At 36.8% G+C, this 14,551-nt stretch overlaps 1 protein-coding gene across 2 annotated transcripts; it reads right to left on the bottom strand.

Moving 5' to 3' along the window:
- Positions 1 to 14: 14 nt before the first annotated feature.
- Positions 15 to 5,769, bottom strand: LOC137722725 (sucrose nonfermenting 4-like protein). 2 transcript variants are annotated; one of them, XM_068461797.2, is made up of 13 exons: positions 4,916 to 5,769; positions 4,692 to 4,779; positions 3,691 to 3,867; positions 3,500 to 3,607; positions 3,330 to 3,389; positions 3,031 to 3,120; positions 2,145 to 2,279; positions 1,611 to 1,755; positions 1,320 to 1,493; positions 1,116 to 1,179; positions 944 to 1,013; positions 601 to 718; positions 15 to 500 (listed from the first exon to the last, which is right to left on the bottom strand). In XM_068461797.2, the coding sequence occupies exons 1-13, from the start codon at positions 5,044 to 5,046 to the stop codon at positions 409 to 411; spliced, it is 1,452 nt and encodes a 483-aa protein (XP_068317898.1). In that variant the 5' UTR covers positions 5,047 to 5,769; the 3' UTR covers positions 15 to 408. The 2 variants fall into 2 exon arrangements, with proteins under 2 accessions (XP_068317898.1, XP_068317899.1); XM_068461798.2 differs by having other exon boundaries at positions 3,694 to 3,867; positions 4,916 to 5,768.
- Between the last annotated feature and the right edge of the window lie 8,782 nt (positions 5,770 to 14,551).

Below are 14,551 nucleotides of genomic sequence, written 5' to 3'. Positions count from 1 at the left end.
TGTGCACCAAAACAAAACATTGAAACCCAGTTTTAAATGCAGCACCAGAACCATGGATGCCAATCATGCAATATACACTTTACACAGTTCTCTTTCAAGTCATTCTATTAGCTTTAAGCCTTTAACATAAAAAGATGGAAGGCTAGGTGGAGTTGGTAATTAAGGTTTATGCCAAAGAAAGGTGGGGGAAATGAATCCTCCTCACAATTTACAGATTTCTCTCTTTCAAATTTCTATTCTAAAACGAGGCCGGGCTCAGAAACACGACGCATTTGTAAAATACTTTTGAGTGATTAAATGAACCCATTCAGCCTGTGTAAACTAAAGACGAAAAAGCGCCAAAAGGAAAATCACCCCCAATGCCATCAAAAGCCACGTCATGGTATATAGTACCCGATATGTTTAAAGCTAGCCTAGCAAGAACCTGAATACATCGCTCAAAGAAATAATCCCTTCTACACGCTTGCTGCCAGCCTCCACGATCACAAGTCTCCTAACCCCTAAAAGATAAACAAAGGAAGCGACTTGTGAAAAAACTTGTTACTAACACAAACAAAACACAGCAAAGAAAGCTATTTGCTTGATGGCCAAGAAACTCACCAGGATTAGCCAAGCGCTCCATCACTTTATGCAAAGAATCTGACCGCAAACACATCTGACACCTCTGCCCACTGAGGAAGCAGGAAGGAGAATTCGCATCTTGTCCCAGTAGCAACGCCTACAAAATGCAGACAGGCACATTCAGTTCTCAGAGGGGTGCGCTAGAGAAATTTTTGCATCACTCATTTTGTCTTTGGATTTTGTGATTTTGTCTCCTCGTCTATACTTCCGCTACTAATAGGTTGGGTTGCATTATGCTTTTGTGTCAACTGAAACTCCAAGAGTTGTGGACTCACATAATCACATAAACCTTTTGTTGCACACTGAGACTTTTAGCAATTACCTGATGGATGCTCAATTCATCAAGGCGAATCTGTGTATAAGCTTTATCTCTGGCCAAAGCAGTGATATCACTGAGGAGGATACAACAAGCACATTCAACAATTGGTCAAGGAACAAAGTAACTAGCTCTACGTAAAACTTGATGCAGATATAAATGAAATTCATTAGTTCACCTTCGTGAATAAATATCCAGCAATGAATCATTACCATCCACTATAGGTATTGAACTAACGTCAGCTGCAAAAGAAAATATTGCCACACAGAAGCATGAGTCAGGACTGACGTAAATAAAACCATCTGGCTAATTTTGGAGACAATGTGTAATAAAAACTAGGTAAGATGTGAAGCAGATAGCTAGAAAATAGAAGAAATATAACCTTGTATCAACAAAGAGAAGACATCAGCAAGAGATGAATTTGGTCTTAACATTGCCAATGGCCGTCCATTTGACTCTCCAATATTCGGAACCCATGTTCCTAAACGAAACTCAGATATAGGACATTGGAGTATGGGCAAGGAGCTAGAAGAATGTCTAAAATGCCTGCATATGCCTGAAGATTTATTACAGATTAGTAATTAAATGTGCAAGCTTAACAATATACTAGAGAAATATATACATTTTAGTAACTAAATGTGCAAGCTTAACGATATACTAGAGAAATACATACATTTTAGTATTCCGCAGAGGGAAGCAAGGTGCAATAGTTGAGGAGATGAACCATTCTGCGAAGTTGAATGGACAATTGGAACTGTAGCCACCTTGTTTTGCAAAATTTTCAAAGCTACTTCTTTGAGAGAATCGTAAGGGCCAGCCTGTATGTCAAAACAGCACAAATATAAGCATTATCATGATTTGAAATCATGAATTTGGCTACAGTGAATCCAAGATTTATCATAATTCAGCCCCAAAACCCACACAAAAGAATATGCAGAGTCTAACAACCCTCAGTTCATTCCATAATTCCAATTTTTGTGCATTATGAAAATTTTCATGAGCACATTGGTAGTTACTTTGCATACAAATTAAGTCATGTTTCCAAAATTATTCAAACGACAACATTTAAATGAAGTATGAAATCTTCTCCACTTGATCTTTAGCCAATAGGCTTCAAAAAGTGTACAAATTTCTGAATTATATAATTGCTGAGGGTAACACTTCACTTTAGAAAAGAATACAAATTAACATCTCATGAGGAACTTACAGAGACAAGATGGGGTGGATAGTATCTCCCATTGCCATCAAGTTGTCTGTTAAGATTTATTTTTCCCTCTTTCCATGCTGCTACAGTATGAGTCTCAAGCTCTTCCTCGGTCAAGTTGGATCCATGATTCCCAAGCTTTCATAAGAGCCATACATTTTAATAAACTGAAAATGGAACTACGAAGTGCATTCTCTGTGTGTGAATTAAAAAAACAAAGCAAATGCCAAGGACAGAAGCATCCACAAAGCAAGATAAATTTCAAGGAATAAGGATCAAGCATGCAGTCCAAGCAAGGAAAAACAGCTAATAAAATAAATTTAATTTAGTATTTCACTTTCAGAATAAAGTTTTAATAAGAACCACAATCTGAGATTGGCACCATGAAAATTCATGATCTGCGTAAAACAATTTCAGGGTGAGGAAGGTTATTTTGAAACAAGAAGTTTGTAATAGAGGAAACAGTATGGATGTAATGGAGAAAACGGAAAAAGACTAAACAGTTTAAAGACTGTTTGTGTGTGCCCAGAAATCGTAACAAGTGTTGTATTACCCGTTGACAGACTCCCTCATGCACCATAAATTGACTCCAGCAAGGTTTGGAACATAGATGCAACATTAGGTATGATGGCAGGAGAGATGATACGTGTCTTTATAGTATGAATGTTCAGAAACGGAAACTTCACGAGAACAACCATTAGTATGCACCTTGTAGCACATTTGAAGCTTAGAAACCTCTTAGTTACATGCGTGCCTCAAAAATTTAAAACTTTCAAACATATATATATATTGATTGTTATTTGTATATGTATACTACTGTGTTTCATAGAGAACTAGAACATGCATATATTAACAATAAGGAATGACAAAAGTTTTACACAGAACACACCTCTCTCAAGATTAGGATGAAGTCCATAGCACTAAGTACTCCAACAAACTGGCCCTTCTCAAAATCCCACAGAGGAGCCACAGGTACTCCCTTAAAAGGAACTTAAATTAGTAACCAAAGATATAGATAGGTACAAAGTACAAATTATTACCACAGCAGAAACTGTTTAAATGGCATAAATGTCCTAGGGATTGATGTAAATTGAGTAGAGACAATCAATTTATGTAAGCTGGGGAATTCAAGCTCCCTCCCACTTTTTGTTTTGAAAGCATTTACGTGTTTGTGGAAAAGACACTCACCTGTTCATGTAGGATATGGAATGCTTGCTTCACAGGTAAACTATTATCCAAGGCAATGACCTGTGATGTCAACACAATTGAAATAAGAATGATAATTTACCAGATCAGGGTGGTCAGCTCCAATAAACTACCTACTATAGCGGCACCAGCATAAGGGTAAGCATTCAAACCTTGCCTGACTCTGGAAGCAACTCATAAGCCGTATGTCTGGACAAGAACATTGATATACGATGTCGAGAGATATCGAGATCAGCCTCTGAGAACCTAGGAACTGTTTCCTGCAATAGACCACCTTACAACATGATCTATTCTGTACTGCAACACAACTCAAATCCTTGACTTATACAAGTGAAAAACTTACTACATTTGTAGGAACCATATCTACGTCCATGTTGGACCCACCAGAAGTCTCAGGACTGAAACTTGTAGGAACGATATCTTCTCCAGCTAGAAAGATGGTATTCACTGTTCCACCATTCGCATTAACAGAAGGCTGATGCTCATTATGTCGCCATTGGCCATCAACAAAAAATTTGTACTGCAATTGGAAACAACACATCTAATGTCAGCATGACACATACATATAGCATGATGTACCAGTGAGCGAGCATATGTACACCTTGGGTGAGAATATCTTATGGCTGCCACAGAGAGAGAGGGACACAAGATGTTATCAACACATAAGGAGCTGAACAGATTATATCTACCACCACCACAAGCATGTCAGAAATGTTATCATTATCTTTCCTTCACATACATTAAAGCATATAGGGGCAGTAAAAAAAAGTAACATAATCTTAGCTCAGTTATGTAGGGGTTCAGAGGTTATATATTTTAACGAAGCAGGGCAAGTTTTGAAGTATCCACTCGAGTTTCATTTATTTAACAGAAATATACTTCTTCGCTTCATTCAGCAATCTAATTTGCGGTAAAAAGTCAACCCTTATGGTTCTGTTCACACTCTGCCCCTGATTACGAGGGTGATATCTATAGCAAGTACCATATTGTACAATAAAAACCTGATACCGGCGATCAGAGTTTCCTACATAAGCAATTTTCTTCCTTAACTTTCTATCTGAATGTAGCAAATGAGAAATGCCAATTTCTTACTTTTTCTGAGAATTAGACGGAACATAAGAACGCAACAAACTATGTTACAGCATTCATGAATCCCGTTTCCTAATATTACATTGCTTATCCTTTATGCAAGCAAACTCAACTGAACAGTATCACATGACAATATATTCATGGCAATACCAATGATTTCAGAACTTGAAATGAGGGCAATAAGTAAGATTTAAAACTTCAGCAACTTGAACCGAGTATAATAGTGTTGATAAGTCATAATTGTGAGAAATAAACCTGATGATATCCGGGCGTCAAATTCCAAACAACTTGAAATACAGTTGGGTGCCCCTCCATTGGAGCCATAGGTATATGTTCTAACCACCTGTACATACAAAAAAATAAAATAAAACATAAATCCATATCACATCTTCAATGATACATTGAGCATCGAAACACGAAAAACAACTATCACTCAAATAACAAGAACTACTATTGGAAATTGATCAGTCATGGCACACCTTGTGAAAGAACCACTGAGAAACACACTCCTTCCTCCATAAGGCCAGACAAACGGATACGGAATTAAAACTGGTACGGAAAGTCTACTGCTTTGATGTGCAGGTGCAGCACCCGAACCAGACCCAAACATTTCCCACCAAATTTGATAATTAGATAAACTTACAGAAAAATCCCACAAACTGGAAAATTCAACACCTTCCCAGTTGATTATTTGCCACAAAAACCCCAATCCCACCAACCCAGTAAACTATTTTCCCCAGAATTTAAGAACCCTTTTATCAAATCCCACTTAAAGAAAACCCCACTCTCTTTTTTTTTCTTTGTTCTTGCTTGGTAATGGGGATCCTCCACAACTGAGCAGAGGACCCTCAATGCTTGCACATGCAGTGCCACCAAATCAAAACCAAAAACACAAAATTTGATATGTTTCAATCTCACCACCCTCTGATCAAATTCTCAGTCCAAAAAGTCAACAAATCGGACGGGCAGGATGAAAACCCACAAAACCCAGCTAAAAGCCAGGGGATTTTCCACAATTTGATCTCTGATCTACCCCAAGTCAGAGACTTTCCCACCAAATCCAATCTCAGAGCTCTGTGTCTCTGAAGCTAGGAGGAGGAATTCGACTATTACAGTGGTTGTATTGTAATTAATGCATATTTTGGGGTGACAACAGCAAGGTACAGGAAGAAAACCCTAACATTGAAGAGAGAGAGAGAGAGAGAGAGAGAGAGAGAGAGAGAGAGAGAGCTGAGTCTGGGGGTATGTGGCGTTGTATATGGTTTGGATCTTCAAAAGCTGTGTGTCCTCTAAAGTGAAGAATCTAATGGAAAACATCCAAACACGCCCCAATAGAAATTAAAAGTGTAAAAGAAAAGAATTAAAATAGTTAGACTAACTTTTCTGTGCATCAAAACATGGGCGCAGAGCGTAATAATTCCACTTTAATTATAACATGTGTGTTTAGTTTATTAACTTACCGTAAAAGTAAGACATCAATCTCATTAATCACCTGTACTATAACGCCACAAATATACGATAAATTTTTTAATATGACCGGTACACAAGATAGTACATCATGTGTCGCTAAATAAATGACAAGATATGTGTGCTAAAAAGTTAATAACTTAAAAAATAAAATTTTTCACCATTCCTATTAAAACATATGATGTACCACTTATGTTCCCGTCACAACTAAAAATTTCTCTAAATATACAAAACACAAAAGTGTTTTTCGGTTCACAGCCAAGAAACTCCAAATTAAGTTCAATTACAATATATATATATATATATATATATATTTATTTATTTATATTTTTTATTATTAAAAAAATATGGATCAAATGGTAGCTTCACGATAGTCCTTCTACCAGAGACCAAAAAGATTTACAGAGGCATTTCAATTCTTCTGGTCACTATCATCCAGCACCAAGATGTTCAATTACTTTATTGGTTAATTACTTCTTTTTTTTTATGAAAGTAATGGCAAATTTCCACAACTAAAATCATTATTTAAAGGGTAGTAGTTATTTTAAGTTTCTTCTTTACCTTTGTTTGTCTTTTCAGCAAAGGAGACAAAAGAATAAGATTTTTTTAATCCAAGAGAAAATGACTCTTACAGAAATTCTGGAGGAGTGGTAACAATTTTCTTATTTTTGTTTTACGATCTTATTAAGTTGCTTGATATTTATTTGGAAATATTTTTAACATAACTAAAAATGTTTTTAGAGAAAAAAATTTGGATTCCAAAAGCACTTTAAATGCTTTATAGAAAAAGCATCAGTCATTAGTTTATTGCATGAAGCATTTTAAGTGTTTTTTCAAGCTTCACGTGTATTTTTCTAAGGATTAATTCCTAGGCCGTTAAATATTGTCTTTGCAAAAATAAATAAATAAATTTCATCTAAAACATACCATATTTTTAGTTAAACACTTAATTTATGATAAAATTAATCAAATGTATTAAACGGTTTATGGTTTTTTATTTTCTTTGCATAGTTAGTCTACAAAAAATGATCTAAAATATAGACGGTTCATTAAAAAAATTAAGAAGGTTGCAAGCATACCTGAAATAGTACTATATGTATTCAAGATAAATGGTTTCCATGCACCTTTTCTATTCTTCAACACATCATTACTTAAATTTCTCCATTGATTTTATTTAATTTGTTCAATCTCACAGCATAAAATATAGTTATGTGTAACGAAAAAATAAAAGTGTGAAAATAATTTTTCGTATCGTATTGTTTGTTAATACAATAATGATTTATTTTCTTTTATTTTTTATGTAAAAAGTATGATTGACTGATGTAAGGTACTAAATTCTAAAAGCTTGCAAGAGAAAAGAATGAGCATGCATTTTGACTGGCATGCAACAAATTGTTTTGCTATTTATGGTAAGATTCCTCGAAATTTCTTCCTTAAAACCGGTTTGTGTTTAACGATTTTATTTTAAATTTTTGCTTCTAAATAAGGCTTAAATGTCAAAATAGTTTATGCATTTTAACTTATCGGTCAATTTTGTCCCTGTGTATACAATTTGGCCAAATTAATTCTCGTGTTTACCTTTGTTAGCCAATTCTAGACAATCCGTTAAAGAACCGTTAAATTTGAGATAAGAATGTAATTCCATTGTAAACCCATTAAATGCATGTGAGATCAAATGAGCGACGATGACTCCTCAAACTATTTTCGCGCCAAAAGACTCGGACGTCTATCTTCTGGATTGCAAATCAAATGTCCACAAGACTATCTAATGCGAAAATATTTTGAACCGTCATTGATTTGATCTCGCGTGCATTTATGGGTTTACAACGTAATTACATTTTTGTCTCAATTTTAACGGTTCTTTAATGAATTGTCTAAGATTGGCTAATAGATACATATGGAATAATTTGGTCAATCTGAGAACACGGTGATCAAATTGACTGATAGGGTGAAACACATGAGCCATTTGACATTTAAGCTTTTAAAAATTATTTTTAAATGATTGTTATGATAATTACCCTAAATTCACTTAAATACGAAAAAAGAAATTCAAACTTAAGTGTCAAAGGTGAAGCATTGCACACTACTTAAGCTAATTTAGTTAAACTCATATTTACACTTTTTAAAAATGAAAAATATGCCAAGTTTGAATCACCTTCTCAGTAATTAAATTTTTTAAAATAATTTGCTTTCATATTAAGTAACTTGTTTTCTTAAATGATAAATAGTAAAGTTTGTTTTTTTTAAAAAAATATTAAATTGTAAAAAAAATTAAAATTCCCTCAAAATTGCACCTTGCCAAGTGCTTGAAGACATTTTTAGTATGCCAATAAAAGACAAACCACACATTAAATTTCTTTCAAAAAACATATATAAATTTGCACAAAAACTGCTAAAATTATACATGCTAGTTCACATATTTAATAAAGGGATGTGTCATTCACACACCCATTTTTATTTCTCATACGTCTTTTTAATTTTCGATCGTTGATTGAATGAATTGAAGAAGATTAAATGACATAAATTAACAAGAGGTATATAAGAAGTAAAAAATAATACTTAAATAGCACACTCCTATTAATAGAGTGAAAGTAACATAAAAAATGGGGCAGTGGGCACCAAAGAATCTTTGGCTTGTCAATTGTTCTTTTATTTTCGTCCTCATAATAATAAAAGAAAAATAATATAACGACGCTATTTTATCTTTTATTACACATTTTTTTTTTATTTGATCATCTATTTAAATAAGTCAAACATTAACCAGAACATAATTAAACATAAATGTGAGCTGAAAGAAAAAATTCCGTGTAATTATTATTTATAAAAATAAAAAAAAAAGTGATGTAAAAGAAAACAAAAATTTTACCCCAGAAAAAAAAGAAAATGAAAAATAAAAAAGACAAAAGGGCAAGGACCGATCGAAAAATGAAAAAGTTTGATGGGCTGGGTATTAGATTAACAGAATTTGACGATCATGATTTGCTGCGTTAATTGGACCCCACGGAATCACATCACATCAATGTTGGGCCCACAACTGCCCATGAGTCCCAGTCAGCTTCCGCCACCATGGGAAGAGAGAGAGAGTTTTACCACCATTTACCCCAGTAAATAACGAGTAAGGATTCACGTCAAATCATTTTTGTGATATTTGTTCATCGTACATCGTGCGATCAATTTTTATCAGATACTGTTTATATTCAATTGCAAATAAAAAAAAATTTCAATGATTTTTTATTGCACGATATATGATGAACATATTTGACTGAAGGATTCCCATGATCCTCATAAAGAGGATCCAGCGAGAATCCTCTTGGGTAAATAATATCCTTTACGCGAGTTACCAATGGGCTTGTTACACATTTTCATCTATTTTTTGGACTGTGCAATCCATACACTAATTTTTATTTTTCATTTATTTGTTTATTATTTTTTGTCATTTTATTATTATTTTTTAATTTATTTGATTGAAGACTGAAAATTAGGAGTGCGCGAAAAATAATATAGGTGCATGAATAAACAGTTTTTTTTTTTTAATAAATTTTATACTTTATGAGAAATACTTTCACTAATATGTGCTTTATTTTTCTTCGCCTTTATATGAATTTTAGATTGCTTTTAGTAAAATTCGTCGACACAAATGTGATAACCAGTCAGTTTGGAAAAGACAGAATGAAGAATAATCGAACTCCAACGTGAAAAAAATGTAAAAGTTAAGTAAGTTTGGATCAAAACAAATATTGGTTCAATCTCATCATATATTGGCATACTCAAAAGGGGACATTTTATAGTGGTAATTCGGATTTGAATGTAGAGATTTTGTGACTATCGGTGGCCGTGTTTACTTTATATTTGTAGATGCATGTGCGTTATATTGGCTTAATATGGCAATAAGGTAGTTCATATTTTCAACGCGCAACTCGTTTATTCATGAGAAAGTGTCAAAACCTTTATTTCTAATCATCGTTTTTTATAATGGCGACAATCCACTCTTTCAATGCACAACCTCATTTAATAAAAAAAATAAAAAAAAATAAAAAAAAAACCTTTATTTCTAATGGTAACGACATCTGCGCCCCGTCGTTTTTTTTGATAATTTCAATAGACAATTCGCATTTTATAGGCACAATTCGTTTACCAAATAAAAAGGGCCAAAAGCTTTATTTCTAACCGTTAAATGCATTTGTGTCCCATTGTTTTTTATAATGTCAATAGACAATCCATCATTTCAATGCGCAACTCGTTTATCAACTAAGAATTGCCAAGAGATAATCTACAGTTTCAACGTGTTAACACTCAAAATTTGGAGGTCAACAAAGACTATCATGGTCAACCCTTGATGGGCTTGGGATAAAGGCTTTAAGTAATTGACAACAAGTTTTAAGTGGTTCCCCCTAGAAAATGGGCTACCTCCACTATAGTGCTTTATATAAATTGATATGGATTACAAAAAAGGGATGTGTAATTGTGTAACCTTTCTTTTCTTTTTTGTGTCTAACCCCTTATACAGTGTGCTCGTCCATCTTATATAGATCTACTTAATGAGCCCCGAATGTCCTGGGCTCTCAAGTACTTAACTGCTCTAGCATCAAAAGAACTAATCATGTAGACAAAACTTTCCAGCTACCCTTTTGTCCTTTAGTCGACACGTGGAGATGATGACACACCCCGACCGAGATCAGGGCGTGCTGGCCGTCACGCGAAGGTGACGTAACCATGTGCGCGTGCGGAAGCTAATTAAGAAGGTAATATAAAAGTACGAATAATTAAAAACCTAATAACATACAAAGTACTAGTGTATGTGAGACACAATTCAGAGCAAGTCTACAGCAGTCAAAAAGGAAAGATACGACATATGTACACCCGGAGGTGACCCTACAATGGTGAGTGTCTGTCAGAAATGCCGGGACGCCCTCTGGGATAAACCACCGAACTCGCTAGACCACTAGAACCTGGAGGGGCGCAAAAACAAAAGCGTGAGTGGGCAAAAACAAAGTTCTTTGAAAACTCTTTAGCAAAATACATTCTAACCCCTCGCCGTAAAACCTGTATACTTCCCAGAAAATGAACATATATACGTATGTATAGGTATGCCAATCATGCTCCACTATATGCCATTCATGCTCACAATATGCCATTCATGCTCACAATATGCCATTCATGCTTGAGAATATGCCACAACAGAATCTCATAATCAAATATAAATGCTCAAGCATAACCACATCAATAACATATAATCTGGCAGCCGGGAGTCACCTAACGTGACATGTACCGCTGAATCTAGAGCTCCACTCTCAACTCAATAACTGAATCTGCACACGAGTCGGAACCACCTAACGTGGTCTGTACGACAGGCTGGGTGTATTATATATATGTATGCTCTAGTGCTACGATCACGTGAAGCTGTGCGATAATCGCGGGTCACCTACAAGTCGGAACCACCTAATGTGGTCTGTACGACAGGCTTGCACCTATCTTGGATCCAAGGCGAGCATGCGGTGCTGGTGAACATACACGTGAAGGCTGTGCCCTGGCCCTGGGCGGGAGCACTAACACCGGGGGTGCAGATTATGAGCTCTCTAAACCTCTCAAATTACCATTGCATAATAAACAGGAATGCATAACCACATGAATACCGCTTACCTGGCACTTACCTGTGCGTCCACAGCACCAAATACACATTTATATATATATGTATGCCACTACTAATACATGCGATGATGCGTAAACAATATTCAAATGATGCATGGCATAAAACATATAACCTTTTCTATTTAATTTCTGGGAATTAATATGTATATAGGTATATACGGAAAACAAAAGCCCACTCACTGGTAATTAGAAGGGTCGTAGCCCCCCTGCCTCGAGTGTGAACGCTCGTCCTCGGAGAACGAATCACCTATACGCGACAAAGTTACGAAAACATTAATTTAAAAGCACCTAAGCAACTTCTCGTAATAACTTCTCATACATTGCTCAAATTGGACATATGAATATACCAACGTGACCTACACAACCTCAGGATCACGCCCATATTTTTAGAAAAATTTTTGGACCACGCACGCGCCCCCACGCGCCGGCCAAGGCACGGCCCTACGCGCCCCCACGCGCGGCCACGTGCACTGCACACTGACGGCATCAACTGACGCCGTCAGGAATATTCCGTCAAACTGACGGAATATTCTGTTAAATCTAACCAGATTCCGTCACTGCCGTTAGGAATATTCCGTTAGACTTAACGGAATATTCCTCTGTCTTCTCCGGCGAGACTCCGGCGCCGGCGACGGCGCCGGAAAACTGGGTAATTTTCAAACTAAGTTTTCTCCTTCGTTTTTCAACCATTTTTCACGTTCTTTATACCAAAATGAAGCTTAGGACTAGTAGAATCACGTTAGACTAGTTTTAAGGCCTAAAAATTGCTAGATCATACCTGTCCACAACTTCAAAGTTCGGCCAACTTCGAACCTAGCCTTCCCAACGTCCAAATTCACCCAACGAACCACTCCGAGGCTCCTTGGGACCTCACAAACACATCTACAAGCTTAGAAATTCCAAAAACACACTAGTTTAGGTTTGCATGAACAGTGTTTCAAATCGGCCATTGTTGAAACGACGTGAAAACGTTCGAATTCTTACCTGGAATTGGTATGGTTGTGCTCCTCACAACCTCACGAGTTCAATGGTGTAATTGGTTTCTTGTTTGGTGAAGATTTGGGTATGCTTGTATGTGTGTCCGTGTGTAGAGGAAGAAGAAGAATAATGGAACTCGGGGAAAGAGAGAGAGAGAGAGAAGAGAGAAGAGACAGAGTGAGGGAATGAGGGAGGGAATCCCGGAAAGAAAAGAAAAAATGTATGATTGTGTGTGGTCCCACCACCCACACAACACAAATATACACGTAAACGAATAGATTAGGGGTAAAATTGTAATTTCAATGTACGTTTCGTTAGTTTCGGGACGGGATGTTACAACCTACCCTCCTTAATAGAATTTCGTCCCGAAATTCAAAACAACCTCATTTAACCCCTAGTAATCGAAGAACAATCTAGGATACAAATCCCTCATCCTATTTTCTGTCTCCCATGTCGCTTCTTCAACCGAGTGATTCCTCCACAAAACTTTCACCAAATTCACCGTTTTATTCCTCAGAACTTTTTCTTTCCAATCCAAGATCGTTAACGGTTCCTCATCGTACGTCAAATCTGGATTTATCTCTAACGGTTGAGGAGGTATTACATGTAACGGATCAGCAACATAATGTCGGAGCATAGACACGTGAAACACGTTATGCACCTTAGCCAACTCCAGAGGCAACTCCAACCTGTAAGCTACTTCACCAACTCTTTCTGTGATTATGTACGGTCCGATGTATCTGGGACTCAACTTCCCTTTCTTTCCAAACCGCACAACACCTCTCCACGGTGAATCGTGGATCACGATCTGAGACGATACTTACAGGGACACCATGGTACTTCACAACCTTTGAGATGAACAATTCTGCTAACCGGCTCAAAGAGTACTTCTCTCTCACTGGAATGAAATGCGCCGATTTAGTGAGCCGATCAACGATCACCCAAATGCCATCAAAGCCATTATGTGTACGCGGCAACTTGTACACAAAATCCATAGTAATATTTTCCCATTTCCACTCTGGAACGGGAAGCGGCTGCAACAATCCAAACGGTTTCTTTCTTTCTGCTTTAACCTGCTGACAAACAGCACAACTGCTCACATACTCAGCTATCTCCCTTTTTATACCCGGCCAATAGTAAAATGGTCGAATGGTATGATACATTTTGGTTGCTCCTGGGTGCATGGCATAGCCCGAGATATGTGCTTCATCGAGAATTTCCTTCTTCAACTCCACATTACTAGGCACAAACATTCTACCCTCTAACATCAACATGCCATCAGAATCACGAACTCTGAGATCTCGCCTCCTTCCTTGATCTCGAGCTCGAATTAGTTCTTGAATCTGTTCATCAACTACCTGAGCTTCAAGCACCCGATCCACCAAGATTGGTCTAACTTGAAAATTAGCAAGTAATGCCACTTCTCGATCTTCTGCTTCTAACCTTACTCCTGTAGCACGCAAGTCAACCAAAAGAGGAATACGACTAGCGTACAACGCATTGATACGGCCATGTGACTTTCTGCTAAGTGCATCGGCTACTACGTTCGCACGACCTGGGTGATAATCAATCGTGCAATCGTAATCGCTGAGCAACTCTAACCACCTCCTTTGACGAAGATTAAGTTCCTTCTGGGTGAAAAGATACTGAAGACTCTTGTGATCTGTGAAGATCCTGCACTTCTCTCCGTAAAGATAATGTCTCCACAACTTCAACGCAAAGATGATAGCAGCCAATTCCAAATCATGTGTAGGGTAATTCATTTCATGGGTTTTCAACTGCCGCGAAGCATAAGCAATCACCCTACCATGCTGCATCAATACACATCCCAGACCATTCAAGGAAGCATCGCTATAAACCTCGAAATCACCACTATCGTCCGGGAGTGCCAAAACAGGTGCATTAGTAAGACAATGCTTCAGCTGCTGGAAACTCTGCTCACACTTATCATTCCACTCAAACTTAACATCTTTCCTTGTTAACCTCGTCAGTGGCAAGGCAATTACCGAAAAATCCTTAAC

Source organism: Pyrus communis, chromosome 4 (assembly GCF_041283825.1).
Source record: "Pyrus communis isolate YQ-2024b chromosome 4, ASM4128382v1, whole genome shotgun sequence".
In the NCBI taxonomy this organism is placed as follows: domain Eukaryota; kingdom Viridiplantae; phylum Streptophyta; class Magnoliopsida; order Rosales; family Rosaceae; genus Pyrus; species Pyrus communis.
Note: the sequence above shows the minus strand (reverse complement) of the source record. Positions and strands in the feature narration are given on the sequence as shown.

Excerpts from the sequence above, each read along its gene's own strand:
- LOC137722725 (XM_068461797.2), bottom strand. The coding sequence starts at position 5,046 with ATGTTTGGGTCTGGTTCGGGTGCTGCACCTGCACATCAAAGCAGTAGA. Across the intron at positions 2,280-3,030 it reads TCATCCTAATCTTGAGAGAG|CTTGGGAATCATGGATCCAA; the intron begins GTGTGTTCTGTG and ends CTCTTATGAAAG. Across the intron at positions 1,180-1,319 it reads CTTCTCTTTGTTGATACAAG|CTGACGTTAGTTCAATACCT; the intron begins GTTATATTTCTT and ends TTTCTTTTGCAG.